At 41.0% G+C, this 17,564-nt stretch overlaps 1 protein-coding gene across 1 annotated transcript; it reads right to left on the bottom strand.

The window, feature by feature from the left end:
* Window positions 1-10,126: 10,126 nt before the first annotated feature.
* LOC147442212 (uncharacterized) lies at window positions 10,127-17,167 on the bottom strand. Its single transcript, XM_086529342.1, has 4 exons — window positions 17,151-17,167; window positions 16,083-16,397; window positions 15,642-15,983; window positions 10,127-10,163 (listed from the first exon to the last, which is right to left on the bottom strand). Exons 1-4 carry the CDS (start codon window positions 17,165-17,167, stop codon window positions 10,127-10,129), a joined length of 711 nt encoding a protein of 236 aa, XP_086385468.1.
* Between the last annotated feature and the right edge of the window lie 397 nt (window positions 17,168-17,564).

The raw sequence follows: 17,564 nt of genomic DNA, 5'->3' as shown, positions 1-17,564 counted from the left end.
AAAAATCATTAAATATACAAATGTTTACGAGGAGCTACATCACTCCTTTTACAATGAATGTTTTATGAGGAGTTACATTACTCCTATCCTATCAAATACAATAATGAATACAAAGGTTCAATAAAGAGGTGTAAAAGCTATCGATTAGCTTGTAATCAAAAGTGTCTCCGTGAATCTACTATGTAGCTTGTCATCAATATCGCATCACCAAACATGTCTTCATGTTGTCATCAATATGGCATCACCAAACATATCTTCATAAATCTTTTATTGTCACCAAGTTTGTCTTCATAAAATCAATTCTTTGATCAATCCTACATAGATCATAGACTCCAAAAAAAAAACATGTCATGAAAATTATTAGCATCGTTAATGAAATAATTACGTTCACAATTGCATAAGAGATGGTTCGCGACGCCACTCTTTTGACGATATATATACGCACGACAACATATGGTACATAAAGTATAAACGTAAAAGTACAAAATGTGTGATTACGTGATACAAATGATATGTGTATATACTACATAAAAAAACACTTATCAATGTAGTGATCAATGAATACCATCAAAGTATTAACAAAATATCATCATTATATCAATAAAAATGAATAAATGATCATGGTATCAACGAAAAGCATCATGATATCACCGAGAATAATCATTGTATCAACGAAACAACATCATGGCATCACCGAGAATAACCATGGTATCAACGAAACATCATCATGGCATCACCGAGAATAACCATGGTATCAACGAAACAACATCATGGTATCACCGAGAATAACCATGGTATCAACAAAACATCATCATGGTATCAACAAAAATCACCATGGAATCAACGAAATATCATCATGGAATCATCGAGAATAACCATGGTATCGACGAAATATCATCATGGAACCACCGAGAATAACCATGGTATCAATGACATATCACCATGGTATCAACGAATCACCATGACCAAAGTATTAACAAAACATCATCATGGTACCATCAAAATCACTATGGTATCAATGAGAAACTATCAATAAAACGACGTAAACTATATCTCTAAAAGAATAATTATACGAGAATCAATGAACGAGTATATCATATAACAAAAGATCATGTACCAACAGTAGCTCGATAGAATTTGGACGATCATCAACGGCTCGACTGAATCGGAACGATGTGTACCTGGCTTCTTCAGCAAAGTTACGTCAGTAACAAATATATGATTGATGAAGAAAAATATAATTGAGAATTTTCAATTATGAGAAAAATCAAAAGCAAAAAGTAAAATTTTGATTTTCAAACATATTCGCAGTCCGAGACGATAACCCAAAATCGGTGCAGAATTTAGAGAAACTTTCTTCTGCAAAGTTATAGACCACATCGATTCCAATCCCCATCGCGGGTAGTTTCTTCTGCAAAGTTGTAGACCACATCGATTCCGGTCTCTCGCGTGGGTAGTTTCTGCAAAATCGTTTTCAATAAGCAGAAAAATCAAAAACAAAAAGCGAAAATTGCTTTTCAAGTATGTACGCAGTCCGCGAACGAGAACTCAAAATCGGTGCAGAATTTGAAAACACTTTCTTCTGCAAAGTTGTAGACCACATCGATTCCAATCTCCTGACCAGGCAGTTCTACAAAATCGTTTTCAATTAGCAGAAAAATCAAAAACAAAAAGCGGAAGTTGCTTTTCAGGTATGTACGCAGTCCGCGAATGATAACTCAAAATCGGTGCAGAATTTGAAAACACTTCATTCTGCAGAGTTGTAGACCACATCGATTCCGGTCTCCATAATGGGTAGTTTCTACAAAATCGTTTTCAATTAGCAGAAAAATCAAAAACAAAAAGCGGAAGTTGCTTTTCAGGTATGTACGCAGTCCGTGAATGATAACTCAAAATGGGTGCAGAATTTGAAAACACTTCCTTCTGCAAACTTGTAGACCACATGGATTCCAGTCTCCTTGACGGGTAGTTTCTGCAAAATTGTTTCTAATTAGCAGAAAAATCAAAAACAAAAAGCGGATGTTACTTTTCAGTATGTATGCAGTCCGCGAACAATAACTCAAAATCGGTGCATAATTTAAAAAAACTTCCTTCTGCAAAGTTATAGACCACATCGATTCCGGTCTCCTTCACGGGTAGTTTCTGCAAAATCGTTTCCAATTAGCAGAAAAATCAAAAAAAAAAAGTTGAAGCTGTTTTTCAGGTATGTACGCAGTCCGCGAACGATAACTCAAAATCGGTGCAGAATTTGAAGAAACTTCCTTCTGCAAAGTTGTAGACCACATCGATTCCAATCCCGTTGACGGGTAGTTTCTGCAAAATCGATTTTGATCAGGAGAAAAATCGAAAACAAAAACGTACTGCTGTGATACCATGTTGAGAGAGAAGGAGAGAGCACAGAAGTAGAACCCCAAAGTGTGTAGAATACACACATGAGATGATGTATATATAGAGGGGACCTGGGTGCCATATATAGAGAAGCCATATATTGAGTAGCTTCACATATAGGCTCAACAAAAAACACATCAGTACAACTTTAAGATAATGTGCATTGCCAAAATTTGATACAACCATCTGCTTGAACTTACAATTGTGATATTATAAAAAATTTAAGTACAAAACATAACTACTCTAATGATAAAATCAAATTCTCTTCCGTCGTCCACGCCTTTTCAATTTGAATCGTGCTCTCCATGCGGCTACCAATCTAACAAAAATAAATAAATTAGCATACCCAACTTAGAGCATGGAATAATCAAAAGAACATAAATATAACATAATTAAGAGAGAAAAATCATTCACCTTACCTCGTCCGATGCAAAATTTTGTATCTTCTCCATGCTCTAAACCCATTATCACTAAGTGCTCCCGCACATTGGCCAATGTCCAATGCTTGTTCACTTGGACGGTTTCAACGGCACCACTCGACAATTTGATTGCAATATCAAATTCCTCAATTGTAGCATCGGTGGATTGCAATGGAATCCATTCACCAAGCTTGCACATCCACCTTTCATAGAAGTACCGCACGTAAAGAGTGGAGCGCACCTTGATGAAACGGATAGCAATGCCGAAACTTCCAACCTGACACCGAAAGCGATCTCCATTGTGAAGTCCTTCAAGATACCCCCACTTCTCCCCAAGGATGGCTTCCAATGTATCGTATTGTAGATCTTTGCAAACATACATAGTATTTGTATGATGGAAAGGCAAAGATCCAAAGATGCTAGCGAAAACATGAGCAGGACAACACCATCCAAGCCCAACGGAAAGCGAGGCTTTTCCAAATTTTAATGATGCTCTCACATCAGCTACAATCTTGGCTTTCAAAGACATTACAGTGAATGCATCTGGCTTTGGCCACTCCATGCTACGCAAGGTTGTAGCCTCCAAAGGTTGTAGCTCTCCATAGCCTTCCTCATCTGTAGGTACAATGTACTTGTGGGTGTAGAAGAACACCCTCTGTCGTGCAAGGTTTGATGAAGTTGTGTTGGAGAAGAGCATATCCCCAAGACTTTCATGCATGGTCGTAAATGTGCCTGAAAGGTACGAGAGTGGTTGCTCCTCCACAAGGCTAGAAGGAAAAACATCTACATAGAAACAAAACAGTCTGTGAGATGTAAAAAGTCCATTTTTTTGTTACCACCAAAACCATTGAAGTGCAAGGGACATACAATTACAAGAAAAATCCCTTGGGTTGGTGATCCCTCGTAGACGCATGTGTCCAAACACGAAAACATGTTGAACGATTGCCACCGTACCCTTGTCTCTTACTTGCTTGAAGCCTAGTAGTCTTCCCTTCCAACGGAGATCAACGTTTGTTCTTTCACGAACACGATGGGGACCGATTGCGGAAGGTTGCATGTAGACCCACGCACCCTCTTGAAAAAGCCGAGGTTCCCATTACTGCTCCTCATTCTTCGAGTTGTGGAGAACCATACTTTGAATGATGGGTTTGGGGCGTCTATTTTGACCATTGTTTGCCATGGATGCTTAAGTGGGAGCTTGAAATTGCCATGGAGAGCTTGGGGAAGGAGGAGGGAGACAAAGTTTAGAGAGAGAGTGGGAGCTTACAGTTGCAATGGAGAGCTTGAGGAAGGAGGAGGGAAACAAAGTTTAGAGAGAGAGTGGGAGCTTAAAGTTGCAATGGAGAGCTTGAGGAAGGAGGAGGGAGACAGTTTAGAGAGAGAGAGTGGGAGCTTAAAGTTGCAATGGAGAGCTTGAAGATGGAGGAAGGTGTAAAAGTTTAGAGAGAGAGTGAGAGCTTTGTGTTATGGAAAGGGGCTATGGAGGAAGGGAGTCTTGAAAAAAAGGTTCTAGAGTGAGAAAATGACTTTTTGATCATAGGGTAGGTTTGGGGGGAGTTTTGGATGGAATATTTTGAATTTATTTTTTTTTTGAAAATTTTGAAATTTTAGGGTTTTTGCAAAAACGTAACTGTGGACCCACCACTCCCCCCCTCCCTTTTTTCCCCTCCCTCTTTTACCCATCCACCTCCTTCTAGGATACAAAGCAATAAATGAGTGGACAACCCTATTATTCTCTCTACTTTCTTAGGTTCTAGACTTATATACATTGCTCTCTTCCTATTGGCTGGAGCCTAATTAACCTTAATCCTATATGGCACAAAGAGAGTCCACATTTTTCCTAATGAGAGCCTTTGAAAGGAAAGTAGACTGGGTCCTTGCTCCATTTCTTGGGAAGTTTGTCAAAGGGTTCATAGATGATTTCTGTGTATACAATTCAAGGAAAGAGCATGTTCAGGATTGGAGTGGACACAAGACTGTGAAGAAGTTTTTGATAAGGTCAAAGAAGTTTTGAGCACACTGCCTATTATGCAAGCTCCTGATTGGGAGAAAGAATTTTATGTTAACCCGTCAATTGGAGATGACGCCATTGGGGCTATGTTATTGCAAAGAGGGAAGGAGTCCAAGTATATGAAGCTTGTTTATTATGCTAGCCGAGTTAAAACCCCTCATGAAAGAGATTACTCAGAGATTGAGTTGGTGATGATCAGTATGGTCTATGCTTGCAGACGATTCAGGCATTACCTATTGCAAAAGTCGTTCACTTTTCTCACCAGCTATTCATTGTTGCCTCAGTTGTTTAATAGCTCAAATATATCAAAGATAGTGATGAAATGGGTTATAGAACTACATGAATTTCAATTCACTTTTTTGGTGGAAGAGAGTACTCGGACTACCCTGGCAGATTTACTCACTTACAAAGAGACTCCTATTTTGGTTAAGGAAGAGGTGGTGCAAAGGAAGAAGGCCGAAACTCCTGCTATATCCAATGCTTCACTATTATATTTTGATGGCTCTTATCGAAGAAGTCATGAAGCTGCTTCTGGAGGGATTGTTGTCTATGATGCACAAGGAAATATTGTGAGGAAACAAGGGTTAAAGCTTGATGCGAAAAGTAATAATGAAGCAGAGTACATGGCGCTTGAGGGCGGTCTGCACATTTGCTTACAGTTGGGAGTTAAATGCCTACAAGTCAAAGGAGATTCCTTGTTGGTTGTGAAGCAGGTATTGAGGGTGTGGAAGAATAAGAACCCTAAGTTGAAAAATTTGTGTTTCGAAGTGAAATCTTTGCTTAAAAAGTTTGAGGCATGGAGTTTACAGCATATTGAGAGGTCTCAGAATGAAGAAGCTCATGATGCTGCCCAAGAAATGATCACTTGTGTGTTTGTGTTGAAGGCTGATGTCCCTCTATATCATGGAAGAGAAGTGCTATCAAAGGAAGCGGATTTTTTGCTTACAGGTCTTTTACCTGAAGATTTGCCATCATCCAAAAAGTATGCTTTTATGAGAAGAGCCAAAAAGTACAAAATGCTTGATGATGTGCTTTATATGAAAGGAAGTGATTTGATATTGCGATGTGTGCCCTCGAAAGAAGAAATCTATAAGATTTTAGATGAGAACCATGAAGGATCCTGTGGAGGGCATTTTGCCATGAAAATTATGCTACATAAGATTTTACAAGAAGGCTATGTGTGGCCGAGTGTCTAGCGGGCTGTAAACCATTGGTGCAAGTCTTGTTTGTCTTGTCTGAAGATGGGGAAGAGAATTTTGAAACCTGAATTGCGAAAGACAATTTTAGCTTTTGATGTATTTGAAAAATGGGGTCTTGATGCCATTGGACCCTTACCCATGACTGGTAAAATAAATGTTTACATTCTTACAGCAGTGGATTATTTGTCACGTTGGGCAGAAGCTAAGGCTGTCAAACAGATTACTAGTAAAGAAATGGGGAAGTTTGTGTACGAAAATATATGCTGCAAGTTTGGTGTGCCTTTGGAACTACTTTCTGATCGGAGATCAGGATTTAGAGGAGAGTTGTTTGATTTCCTTTGTGGAAAGCTTAATATACAACATAGGTATAGTTCTCCTTATTATCCACAATGCAATGGTATTAATGAGAGATTCAATGGAGAGTTAGTGAATATCTTGACAAAAATGACTCAGACACATGTGAAGACTTGGTATGCAGAGTTGCCTTGTGCACTATGGGCTTATAGAACCGCTATAAAAACAAGCACAGGGTTTTCTCCTTATCACTTGATTTATGGCAAGGAAGCTTTATTGCCCATTGAAGTGGAAATCCCTGCACTTAAGTGGTTGTCATTGCAAGGTGAAGAGCAGCAAGATTCTTGGCAGAAAAGGTTGTTGGATTTACAATGCTTGCAGTAAGAAAGAATTCTGGCCTTGAGTCATTATTAAGAAGTGTCAAAGAAGGCTCAAATGAAGGCCAATGAATGCGTCAAGGATAAAGGAACTGAAAAGGGTGATCTTGTGTTGCGGTGCAACAATAAACTGGACAATACTTTCCAGAAAAAGTTTCAGATTAAGTGGGAAGGTCCTTTTACTGTTGTAAATAAATTTGAAAATGGCACATATCAATTGGCAAACTTAAATGGTGCAGAGCATAAATACCATGTTAATGGTTACAGATTGAAGAAGTATCTGGCACGTTTAATGACAATTGTAACTGATGAAATGCTATCAATAGAAGAAGACAATGCCGAAACATCTGAAAATGTGGACGAGGTTTCCGGGGATAAAATGCAACATTTATTCACCCTAGAGACCTCTGCTTGTCATGAATGACTAAGCATGCTAGGGGGGGTTGGCAAGCTATGTCAAGAATTTTTTGGATGAAGATAAAGTCACTAATCCATGCTAAAAGCTTGCCCATTAGCCTCATGTATATATGTGTACATAGCCCTGCAAGTTTTGAAAGTTACCTTGTAAAAATTCATGTACAAAGGTGTGATTTTTCTAAGCTTGAATGCTGATGTTTTGGGTTGTTCGAGACTCCAAAATATGGTTTTTAATAAGGGTTTCCAGCCGTGCTTAACAGCTTGTGAATCGGACTTGTACGTCATGAATTATGAGCATCCGAAGCGGGCGGTCTCAAGTTGGAAGGTGATTGCGGGTGCATGCGAGAAGGGAAACTAGGCCAACATGGGGGTCTAAAGATTATAAATGCTGAATTTTTATATTTTTGGAGATAGCCGAGGTGATGGGCTTCGAGCCGTGTGGTACGGTGCGTCATTCGGTGACCGGAGCAGCAAGGTATGCCTCGGGGAAAATTGTCCGAGAAGTCCCCTCATGCTTTGGGAGAAGCTGGAAATTTTTGAGAAGTTGGGGAGGTGGGAGGATGGTGCCAAATGGCAATGGAGTAATCCCACATGGGGGGGAGAAAGTTGAAATTGGGGGGTATAAGGGGGGGAGTGGGTACCCCCTAAGGGTGTATCAAAGGAGCTAATGGAGCTTCTTGGCCTTGCTTGTGATGGCTCGTGGACATTGGGGAAGGAGGGGGTGCCATTTTCAGTCCACAACACCTGCCCAGGCACCCGGCCACTTTTTTGGTCCACCGAACATCCCCTTTCCCCACTTGCCTTGGTCAAAAAATGGCCGACAGCTCATTTTTGACCCAACAAAGGCCAAAATTAGACCAATTAAAAGGTGCCCAAGGAGAGAACCATGTTGGCTAAGAAGAGAGAAAAAAATCCCTTTCGATAAGAGCCAAAAAAATCCCCTTTTAATAGATGCATTTCTCTACACACCTGCAGACACTTTCCAGAGACCTCTTTTTTGGAGCTTTTTGAAAACCCTCGAACTTCAAATGCTTGTAATTTGCTCATTCCTTATCGGAATCAAGCATATGGATGCGCTACAGACATCTACACAAGCAAATCTACACACTCATGTTCTCTAATTCTTCTAGTTTCAAGTGTGGTTTCCGCTAGATCTGTTCTTCTCCAAGCTTTAGAGGTGTTTAACACAGGTGAATTCGATAGTGCAGCTGTTGTTCTTTCCGACGGTGTGATCAATGCAAGGCTATAGGGGCATTCATTTTCATTGTCGTTTGCACTCCACAATGGTATCACTCAAAGTGTAGACATTAGGATCATTTCTCTCAGGATATAAGGGGAACTTAAGGCATCAAACTAGGTGCGAGTACATGGAAGCAGGAGGCCTATCATCTAATAACACATATCGATCGGAGTGTCCCTTGACTTACGTAAGAGTGCCCCTCAACATAGAAGGAGTTATCCATTAGCTTATTGTTCCATGCATCCTTCTGAGTCATGGTGGATAGCCTTTTCTCCATGCAACACCTCAGTATAAAAAAATCAGAGTCTTCCTCCTCAGCTTTGACTGCAAAGTTATCTTTGACTTGTCAGGCATCACTCAAATCATCATGATGGCTAGCATACATAGGTGCATCAATCTCCTCGTCACTTGAAAAATATTCATCTATGCCAGCCTCTATTGGTATGATCCATAAGTACTACCATGCTTCTACTTGAGGTTTGTTTGCACATCTTCTCCATTGACCATGCTTGTGGGCAGATTTCTACACCTTAGTGTAGTGATATCTGTTGAAGAGAAACCATTCACACAATGCAGCAAACGTGATCCATTGATTTTCTTACAGTCCCATTCTATATCTCTCAGCACATCACCCACCTTGATTTCCTAGAAGACCCTATCGACCATGTTCGCGGATGACCAACAATATTTCCTATTATTCATTAGGCTGACTCGGTAATTGACCACTGTTTCTACATTATACCGGGGGTGTCCATCCACCTTCAATTGCTCATGGGTTAATGCCCTCTTTATGACTGCGCCAGCACCGTCATGTTCACCTTTTCCATGACGTGACCCAAAATAGTTGTGCATCATCTCAAGCCCAATAAGCAGTGAAAGCCTTGCAACAAAGAAGAAAGGCCATCGTGCTTTGAATTGTGATGTTGCACCATTAGACCATACCAAGTTGCTTTAAACCAAAACCCTAGTCCTTCAACCATTGGTCATGCAAAAGAAAACAGTGTTGAACGAACAATGTGTCATGCACATTGTCATCGGATATATAAAAACAGAGAATTTTTATGATGATGCCCATTGTCGAGCCCACATAACATATGTGGACCAAAATGCTCACCTGACTAGAATACCAGTGCATGGATTGAATTTAATTTTTTGCAAAGTCCACGATAAAGACAACAACGTCACTTGGAAAACTCTGTAGACACTCTTTGAATTGGTTGGCCTTCCATCTGTAGATGTAGTTATATTTGATAAACTTGGTTAGCTTTTCTTTCATGAACAAAATGAAAGTGGATCACCCAATCTGCTAAATAACAAGATCTTTCCTTTTGTAGTGATGGCCATCTTCATGTATAGATTGTGTCTCCACACCAATAAAAACCTTTGCAGCCACTTGAAAGTTGTCGTTGTGTACTTCAAGAGGACAACATTCAAGTTTCTTGGCACTGCATTGATCACATTTTCCCATCAAGCAGATGTGTAAATGAAACATGAAAGTTTTTCATTTAGGACACAAAAAGGACTCCCATAGTGTTGTGAGGCTCTCAAATGTTGACTTTGTAGCCACACATATACTGCCACTTACTCTAGGGTCACAAACATCACAAGCACAGCGACAAGATTCTCCATGTACTCTAAACCTACCTTGACGCATTTGGTTGAAATAATCTTTCAAGTAGACAGCTTGCACATGATATTTGCAACAGCAGGTATTGCTGTCCCACAATTTTTGAACAAAAAATGGCTTCAAGTTGTTGAAGCATCTCATGAAATGTGCATGGTCAGATGCATTTCCTGAAACCACATGTAAAATTCCACCTGCACAAAAAAGCAAGCATTAAAGAGATAATGTGAGAATAAATAACCAAAATGGTTGTACCATCACCCACAAGTTATAACACCCACTCATGTTTGTGAAAACATATAAGAGGAACATTTACCACTTAGAAGTTGTTTTGCGTGTTTTAAAGGGGCTTTACACTTCTTGAAACCACCTAAAGCACTTTAAACCACCTATAGGTGATTGAAAAAGGTCATCAAACCACTTTCAATCACCTTCTGGTGGTTTGAAATCTTTTAAGTGTTTACATAGGTTCTCACTTAAGCACTTTAAACCACCTTTAGGTGATTGAAAGTGGTCATTTAGCCACTTTCAAGTGGTTTTTTTACCACTTTCAGTCACCATCAGTTGGATAATACCCAAATCTTGGGTTTGTAAAAGAACTCAAGAGGAACATTTACCACTTAGAAGTGGTTTTGCATGTTTGAAAGTGGTTTTGAACTGCTTGAAATCACTTGAAGCACTTCAAACCACCTTAGGGTGATTGAAAAAGTTCATCAAACCACTTACAAGTAGTTTGACGACCACTTTCAATCACCTTCAGGTGGTTTGAAATCTTCCAAGTGCTTACATAGGTTCTCACATGAGCACTTGGCAGATTTCAAACCACCTGAAGCACTTAAAACCACCTAAAGGTGATTGAAAAGGGTCATCAAACCAATTTCAATCATCTTCAGGTGGTTTGAAATCTTCAATATTCTCACCCAAGCACTTGTTAGATTTCAAACCACCCGAAACACTTAAAACCACCTTAAAAATATTGAAAGTGGCCATTAAACCACTTTCAAAAGGTTTGTTTTTCACTTTCAATCACCTTCAGGTAGTTTGAAAACTTCCAAGTGATTACATAGGTGCTCAGCTAAGTACTTGGCAGATTGCAAGTGGTTACTAAAATACTTTAAAGTGGTGGAAAACTATTTTAGCACTTTGAAGAGTACAAGATTCCACCTTAAGGGGTTGAAAGCAGTAGTTTAGGTACTTTAAATCACTATCAATACTTTAACTACTTTGCAAAGTACTCGAAGGGGGATTAAACAACTTTTTGATTGTTTTCTCAGCTCTCAGAGGTTTTTTACAGTTTCACAGTGGTTCTAACACCTTGAAAGTGGTGAACAGTGGTCACTTTATTACTTGACAATGTTTTTTTACAGTTTGATTGTGGTTGTGACAACTTGACAATGGTGAACGTTAGTCAATATACTGCTTGGAAGTGGTTGATAATACTTGAGGTTGATCCAACAAATACAATGGATGCATAAGAACAACCTTTCTACCGATACACCTTTGGCATATGTCCTTCTCGTTGAAAGAGACTCGAGTCTCTGCTGTCCAAAAACCAAACAAAACCTCCTTAATGTCCTCTATGATGTTTGTAGAACGATGAGCTTGTCGTTAACATGCTAAGACTGGAAAAGGAGTGTTGTCATCCTCTAAATGAAGTGGTGCATTCGCAAAAACGATTTTTTTCTGTGTATTTTCAACGACTTTGCAAGTGCTCTATTCGTAAAGGAACGTGCATCTACTTCGTCCCTCGAATTAATGCATGCCATCATTGTTGCCCTCTTGAAAAGCATTCCCATGGCTAAGTGTGTGACCTTGACTTTTGACTAGGTGTTGTGAATGTTGAAAAGCACTGCTCTCTATGTAGAATGTGCCGAGTTCTGCAGGTTGCAAAATAATGGTTGCTAGAGTAACTGTTCAAAAATCTCTCCTTGGAGTTTGGTTGTCAATCCTTGCGTCTGCTCTTGCGAGCACCTTGACATGGCACAAAGAATATTTCTTTTCTGCTTCTCATCGAGCTGGAAATACGTTCTCTTTTTAGCACAAAAAGTGTGATGCCTTTGCCTCTCTCTTTTCTCCATTTTCTTTGCCACCTAGTAATCGCATAAGCACCCTGTGAACTCCTCAAGAAACTCTGCTTGATTGTGTACCGGTGGGCATAGAGCCGGATCAAGAAAACTTGAAGAAAAAGATCTCAACGTAAGAACATACATCATGAAGAGCCCAGGCATTAAAAGGCACAAAGCGCGACATAGACCCTGACGGCCTCTACGCTAGGACCGTGCACGCCGAGCTCGTCATGGGAAATGAAAAGAGGGCACCACCTAGATTTGAGCGGCTAGGACACGGATGATGGTGATTTAAAATAGCAGAGAGAGAGAGAGAGAGAGAGAGAGAGAGAGAGAGAGAGAGAGAGAGAGAGAGAGAGAGAGAGAGAGAGAGAGAGAGAGAGAGAGAGAGAGAGAGAGAGAGAGAGAGATGTAGGTGATGAAAACCCCTCGGGATGCGAAGGAAACTTGATTCAATGAAATATTTACAGAAACCTTAGCTTCGGCGAGATGGCAACTATGGTGATAGAGAGAGATAGAGAGATAGAGAGCCTATAGTGCGTTCTCTAGATATGATTTCATAAGCACGGAGATTCTACTCTTTTGTGTGTGTGGCAACCCTTGGACTCAGAGTGTGGACATGGCTTCCTTCTCATAGTGCTAACTTCCCAAAACCCAATGCTCAAGTATCGCCCAAAATACTACACCACTCTCCCAGAGTGTTCTCCCAAAATGCTGGCCCCCAATGCTTCCTCCTAAAGTTTCCCCCCCCTAGATAGTGACCTCTCAGTACCTTTTATAGGTGCAGGCTGCATTAATTTAGGATAATCTGATTAGGTTGAGGTCCTAATCAAGAGAGACAAAGCAAGGAGTTGGGTACCAGATGGTTGACCCTTGCTTTGTCTTAGGAGAATTTTTAAAAGAATATCTCCTAGGTGGGCCTTTGTGACCATCACCTAGAGAGGTGGCAATTTACAATGGGTTGTTTATACAAACTTTTGGCTTAAAATCGGAAAATAATAATACCCTACGGATGTTACTACGAACATGCATTGTGGACGAGATGTCGACGAATGGCGGGCTTTGTTGGTGCGTCGGTGTAGCCCGTTCGCCAGTTTTGGGGTTGGCCGGGGCATGCCTTCGGTGTCACTTCTTGATTTGGTGTCACTATCGCGTGATTTGGCTGTCCTTCTCCTTCTATGTTGGGTGTCTACGTCGAGTTCCTTAGCTTTTTTTACTTTTTGTGGGTGTGTATATGCGTGCGTGTATTGTGTGTGTACGTGCATGTGTGTACGTGAGTGATTGAATGTGCATGCTCGTAGGCATATTATGTGAGTGTCTAAATGCGTGTATGGGTGTAGGTTCTGTGAGTGTGTGTGTAGGTGTAGGTGTGTGTGTGTGGTCGGCAAGTGTGTGTGTGTGTGAACGAGAGTATAGGAGATGTGCTTATATATATATATATATACATATATATATATATATATGCTTACGTGCAGGCTACAAAGAACGGGGGGGTGGCATGAGGAGAGTGAGAGCGAGTTGTGTGAGGGGGAGGGGGGGGGGGTATGGCAAGAGAGTGTGTGTGTGTGTTACGAAAGAGAGAGAGAGAGAGAGAGAGAGAGTTACTCCTGACTGCACCTTCGGACTGAACGAGGGGGGAATAGAGAGAGAGAGGGCGGGAGAGAGAGATGGGGGTGAGCAAGAGATGAGGGGTATGTGTGTGTGTGTGTATTTGTGAATGAGAAAGAGAGAGAGATTATTGTTTTGCGCCATGTGGGCTGCCTGGTGTCTCAAGAAAACGAGAGGGGGGAAGAGAGTCAACGGGCCATGGGTGAGTGAATGGATGAGGGTGAGGAGTGAGGAGAGAGAGCCGGAGGTCTGTCTGTGTAGAGGGAAAGAGATATTATTCAATTTGAGTTGGTTGTGGCTACATAGAGCAAGAGGGGAGAGAGGGTGGGTAGGGTTGAGAGCGTGAGGCTGAGGGAAGGGATGAGGGGGGGTGTGGGTGAGAGACAGATATATATTTTCAATGCATGTTGGCTCGGCATAGGAAAGGTGAGAGAGAGAGCGAGCGTGAGTGGGTCAACAAGAACAAGAGAGGGAGGGAGTGAGAGTGAGAGAGAGAAAGAGAGACGTATGGAGGCCGCCCATCCGGGTTGATGAACCAGGAGAGAGAGAGATATATATATTCTATGCTTATGCATGGTAGGCCTTGCTTCCGGATTGAAGAACGAGGGGGGTGGGGAAGAGAGAGAGAGAGAGAGAGAGAGAGAGAGAGAGAGAGAGAGAGAGAGAGAGAGAGAGAGAGAGAGAGAGAGAGAGAGAGAGATGCACCACATGGGCTCGGTCGACAAGAGAATGAGAGGGGGAGGGAGTGAGAGTGAGTGGGAGAGAGACATGCTGAGAGAGTGGTTGATGGGGAGAGACAGTTTGAGGGTGAGTTGGCGGGGTGTGTGTGTGTGTGTGAATCTTTGCAAAATGGGGTTGACAAGTTAGGCCATGAGGGTGATAAGGTTGGCCAAGTGAGGGGGACCATGTGACGAGGCCATGCTAGTAAAATCTAGGGCTACGAGGGCGTGAGGTAGGACAAGTGGTGATGGGCCATGACGGGCCGGTGAAAAGTGGTGACGGGCCATGACCAAGGGTGTGACAAGCAAGGTGATGCAGATGAGGTCAAGAGGGAATGGATTCTTGTGGTCCCAGCTTGTAAGTGGCAAGGGCGGGTGATGCCATAAATGAGGGTGGTGTATTGGATTGGAGTAGGCAGGCTCTTTCATCCTAATAAAAACCCTACAAAAACGCTTCAATTCTCCATCATGGCCATTTCATGGAAGCTTCAGAACTTCATTATTCATTCCCAAGTGGTTATTTCAAAAGGAGAAACCCTAATTGGTGGCCTCACAGCCTCGAATACAGGGTTGGAACAGCACGGGACTACACTAGCATACCGTAGGTGCAAGCTTTGTATCCCTTCACAGAGGAGCTTGTAGTGCTGATCTTGATGTTCTAAAATTCTCCCTCACTTCTCATAGTCATGGCACCGTGAGTGATGTGCCATTTTTTACCATTTTTGGTCATTTTTAGCCCAAAAATGTCTTTTTTTACCCGTAAAAAGCCCAAACAAGCTGGGAAAAACCCTAAAATTGTGGAGAAATCCATTGGGCTTAAATTTCATCTTGAACCTCATTTTGCCACTTTCCAAGCCCTCTGGATGCATCTCTTCCGCGCGTGCATGAAACCTGCTATTTTTGACCGAGATCGTCCGCATTGAACTTTCTAGACAGAACGAGCGTGCCACTTCGATACACTTGACATTTGTACATTTCTAAAGAAAAATAGGCATATATTTATGTAAAAAATCATGCCATAGTCCCACGTCGAGGGCCTCGCTATCCCCGCAAGGTATATACAAAGCTACAACCGTGGCATCTATTTTCGCATATATCACACTATATACATAATAGCATTTGGTCCCACATAGCAAAAGCATTGAGAGTGAGGTAGATAATTTAGTTTCACATGATACACGTGCCATGGCACGAAATCCAACCCCTCTAAACTTGCACATCCTCCGGCATGTGCCACACATAGCTTTTGCAGGTTCAGTCCTCATTTAAGTCAACATACATATTGATTTCATCATCACTTACAACGAAGTCCAGTGCATCATCATCTCTTTCTTCATCCTTATCCATAACATGTACATCAGAGCCTTCATTTTCACTTTCTTGTGAAACAAAAGGATCTGTATCGCCTCTTCTTTTGAACAATTTAATTCTTTTCCCTGCAATGGGAATCTTCATTTTTGTACCATCCAACTCATGCAAGGTATAAGTTGCATTTCCATGTACATGTTGAACCACATAAGGACCAAACCATCTCTTTGAAAGCTTTCTTATTGTTGAATGTTGGTTTTCAAGACTACTGTCATACATCAACACCCAATCATCTTTCTCAATAGCTTTAGGTCTGAGCCTATGCCTCTTATCAAATGTATCCTTATTCTTTAACCTTGCATCTTTCAATCGTGCTATTGCAATCTCAATATCTTGGGGCCTTCTTTTTAACTGTTGTATGCACAAAGAAAGAAGGTCTTCCCTACTCATTCCATCTTCCCAAGGCAATACATTCCATGTGGTAATTACATCCTCAATTGGCATTATAGGTTTCTGACCATACATCAACTCAAAAGGCATATAACTAGTAACTGAGCTATGAGTTGTACGATCAAGCCATAAAGCATAAGGCAATAACCTAGGCCACTCTCCCATTTTACCTTTGCAGGCTTTAGCCAAAGCTTTAATGATAGAAGGATGCCCACGTTCTGATTTACCATTCCCTTCAGGATTGTATGCAGTAGTGAGAGTGAGTTTAATGCCCAATCTAGAGAAAAAAACCCTTGCTTTGTTAGCATCCAACTCACCCCTATCTGTTGTTATTTTCCCAACACAACTATAACGGCTAATTACATCATCCAAGAGGAACTTACATATCCCTTCTGTGCTTTTTGTTCTTAGAACACGACCTTCAACCTGATTAGTTAAGCACTATGTATCTCATTTGCCATAAACCCAATGGCATTGTAACCAAATCTACTACCCACTTATAATGCATGGCCAGTGGGTAAGTAGGGTGCAACCCATCACGATGACGTACATTTGAATACATTTGACAAGACGTTTCACAACACTCCACAAAGTGAGATACATCTTTATACATACCTTTCCACCAATATCTCTCTTTCATTTTAGTAAAGGTGGCCCATACCCCTCTATGTCCAGCATAAAGACGCTCATGAAACTTTTTCATAAGCTCATTTTGAGCGTGCTTATCATTCACGATTCTCAACGGCATTCCATTTCTTTGTCTTGGATGCTTCCACAAGTATCCATCTTTCAAAAAGTATCCATAGGCTTTCTACGTATTCTTTTGAACTATTGATCCGTCCACCCTTTTTGCCTTGTCAAGGTGCTCAAATAGCATCCAATGAGCAACCAGTCACCTTGATATAGGTCCTTTGTAAATGACTCAAGTGCATTTGTCAGGCAAACATGATCACCCTTGGCATGAGAGATACTATAGAACTGTGTGCCTACATCATCACCCTCACTAACCATTTCTTCTTCATTTTCATACCTTGCTCTCAAAATCATATCCGCAAGTGGATTATATTTCCCTGCAATATGCTTAAAATCTAGATTTAAGTACTTTATGTAGGCAATCCATCTCAACATAGCAATGTTGGGCATTGAGCAGCTTGTGATCATTCCAAGAAGAGGTAGACAATCAGTCTTCACTATTACATTTGCAACTATTAAATACTCTTTGTCACATTCACATTTCAAATCTGTAATTTCTCCCCATAATTCCCCTTTCACCCGTGAGTAATTGCATTGACGAGCACTTAGGACTTTTGCTCCAAATCTCACTACATATCTCTTATCATCTTCATCATCTTGGCGAATCGTCCATCCAATTCCCGTGGGGCTAGTATCTACTGTCACAATCACATGTCTTCCACAATCATAGCTTACTTTCCTCAAAGTTGGT

The sequence above is a fragment of the Adiantum capillus-veneris genome, chromosome 14 (assembly GCF_014529385.1).
Source record: "Adiantum capillus-veneris isolate H3 chromosome 14, ASM1452938v2, whole genome shotgun sequence".
Taxonomy (NCBI): domain Eukaryota; kingdom Viridiplantae; phylum Streptophyta; class Polypodiopsida; order Polypodiales; family Pteridaceae; genus Adiantum; species Adiantum capillus-veneris.
This window is presented reverse-complemented; position numbering and strand designations above follow the sequence as displayed.

What these genes read in the sequence shown, in the direction of transcription:
- LOC147442212 (XM_086529342.1), bottom strand. An exon ending in CTTTCTTTGTGCATACAACA is followed by an intron (nt 15,984 to 16,082) that starts GTTAAAAAGAAG and finishes GCATAGGCTCAG; the next exon opens with ACCTAAAGCTATTGAGAAAG. An exon ending in AGTGATGATGAAATCAATAT is followed by an intron (nt 10,164 to 15,641) that starts GTATGTTGACTT and finishes TTTTTTGTGCAG; the next exon opens with GTGGAATTTTACATGTGGTT.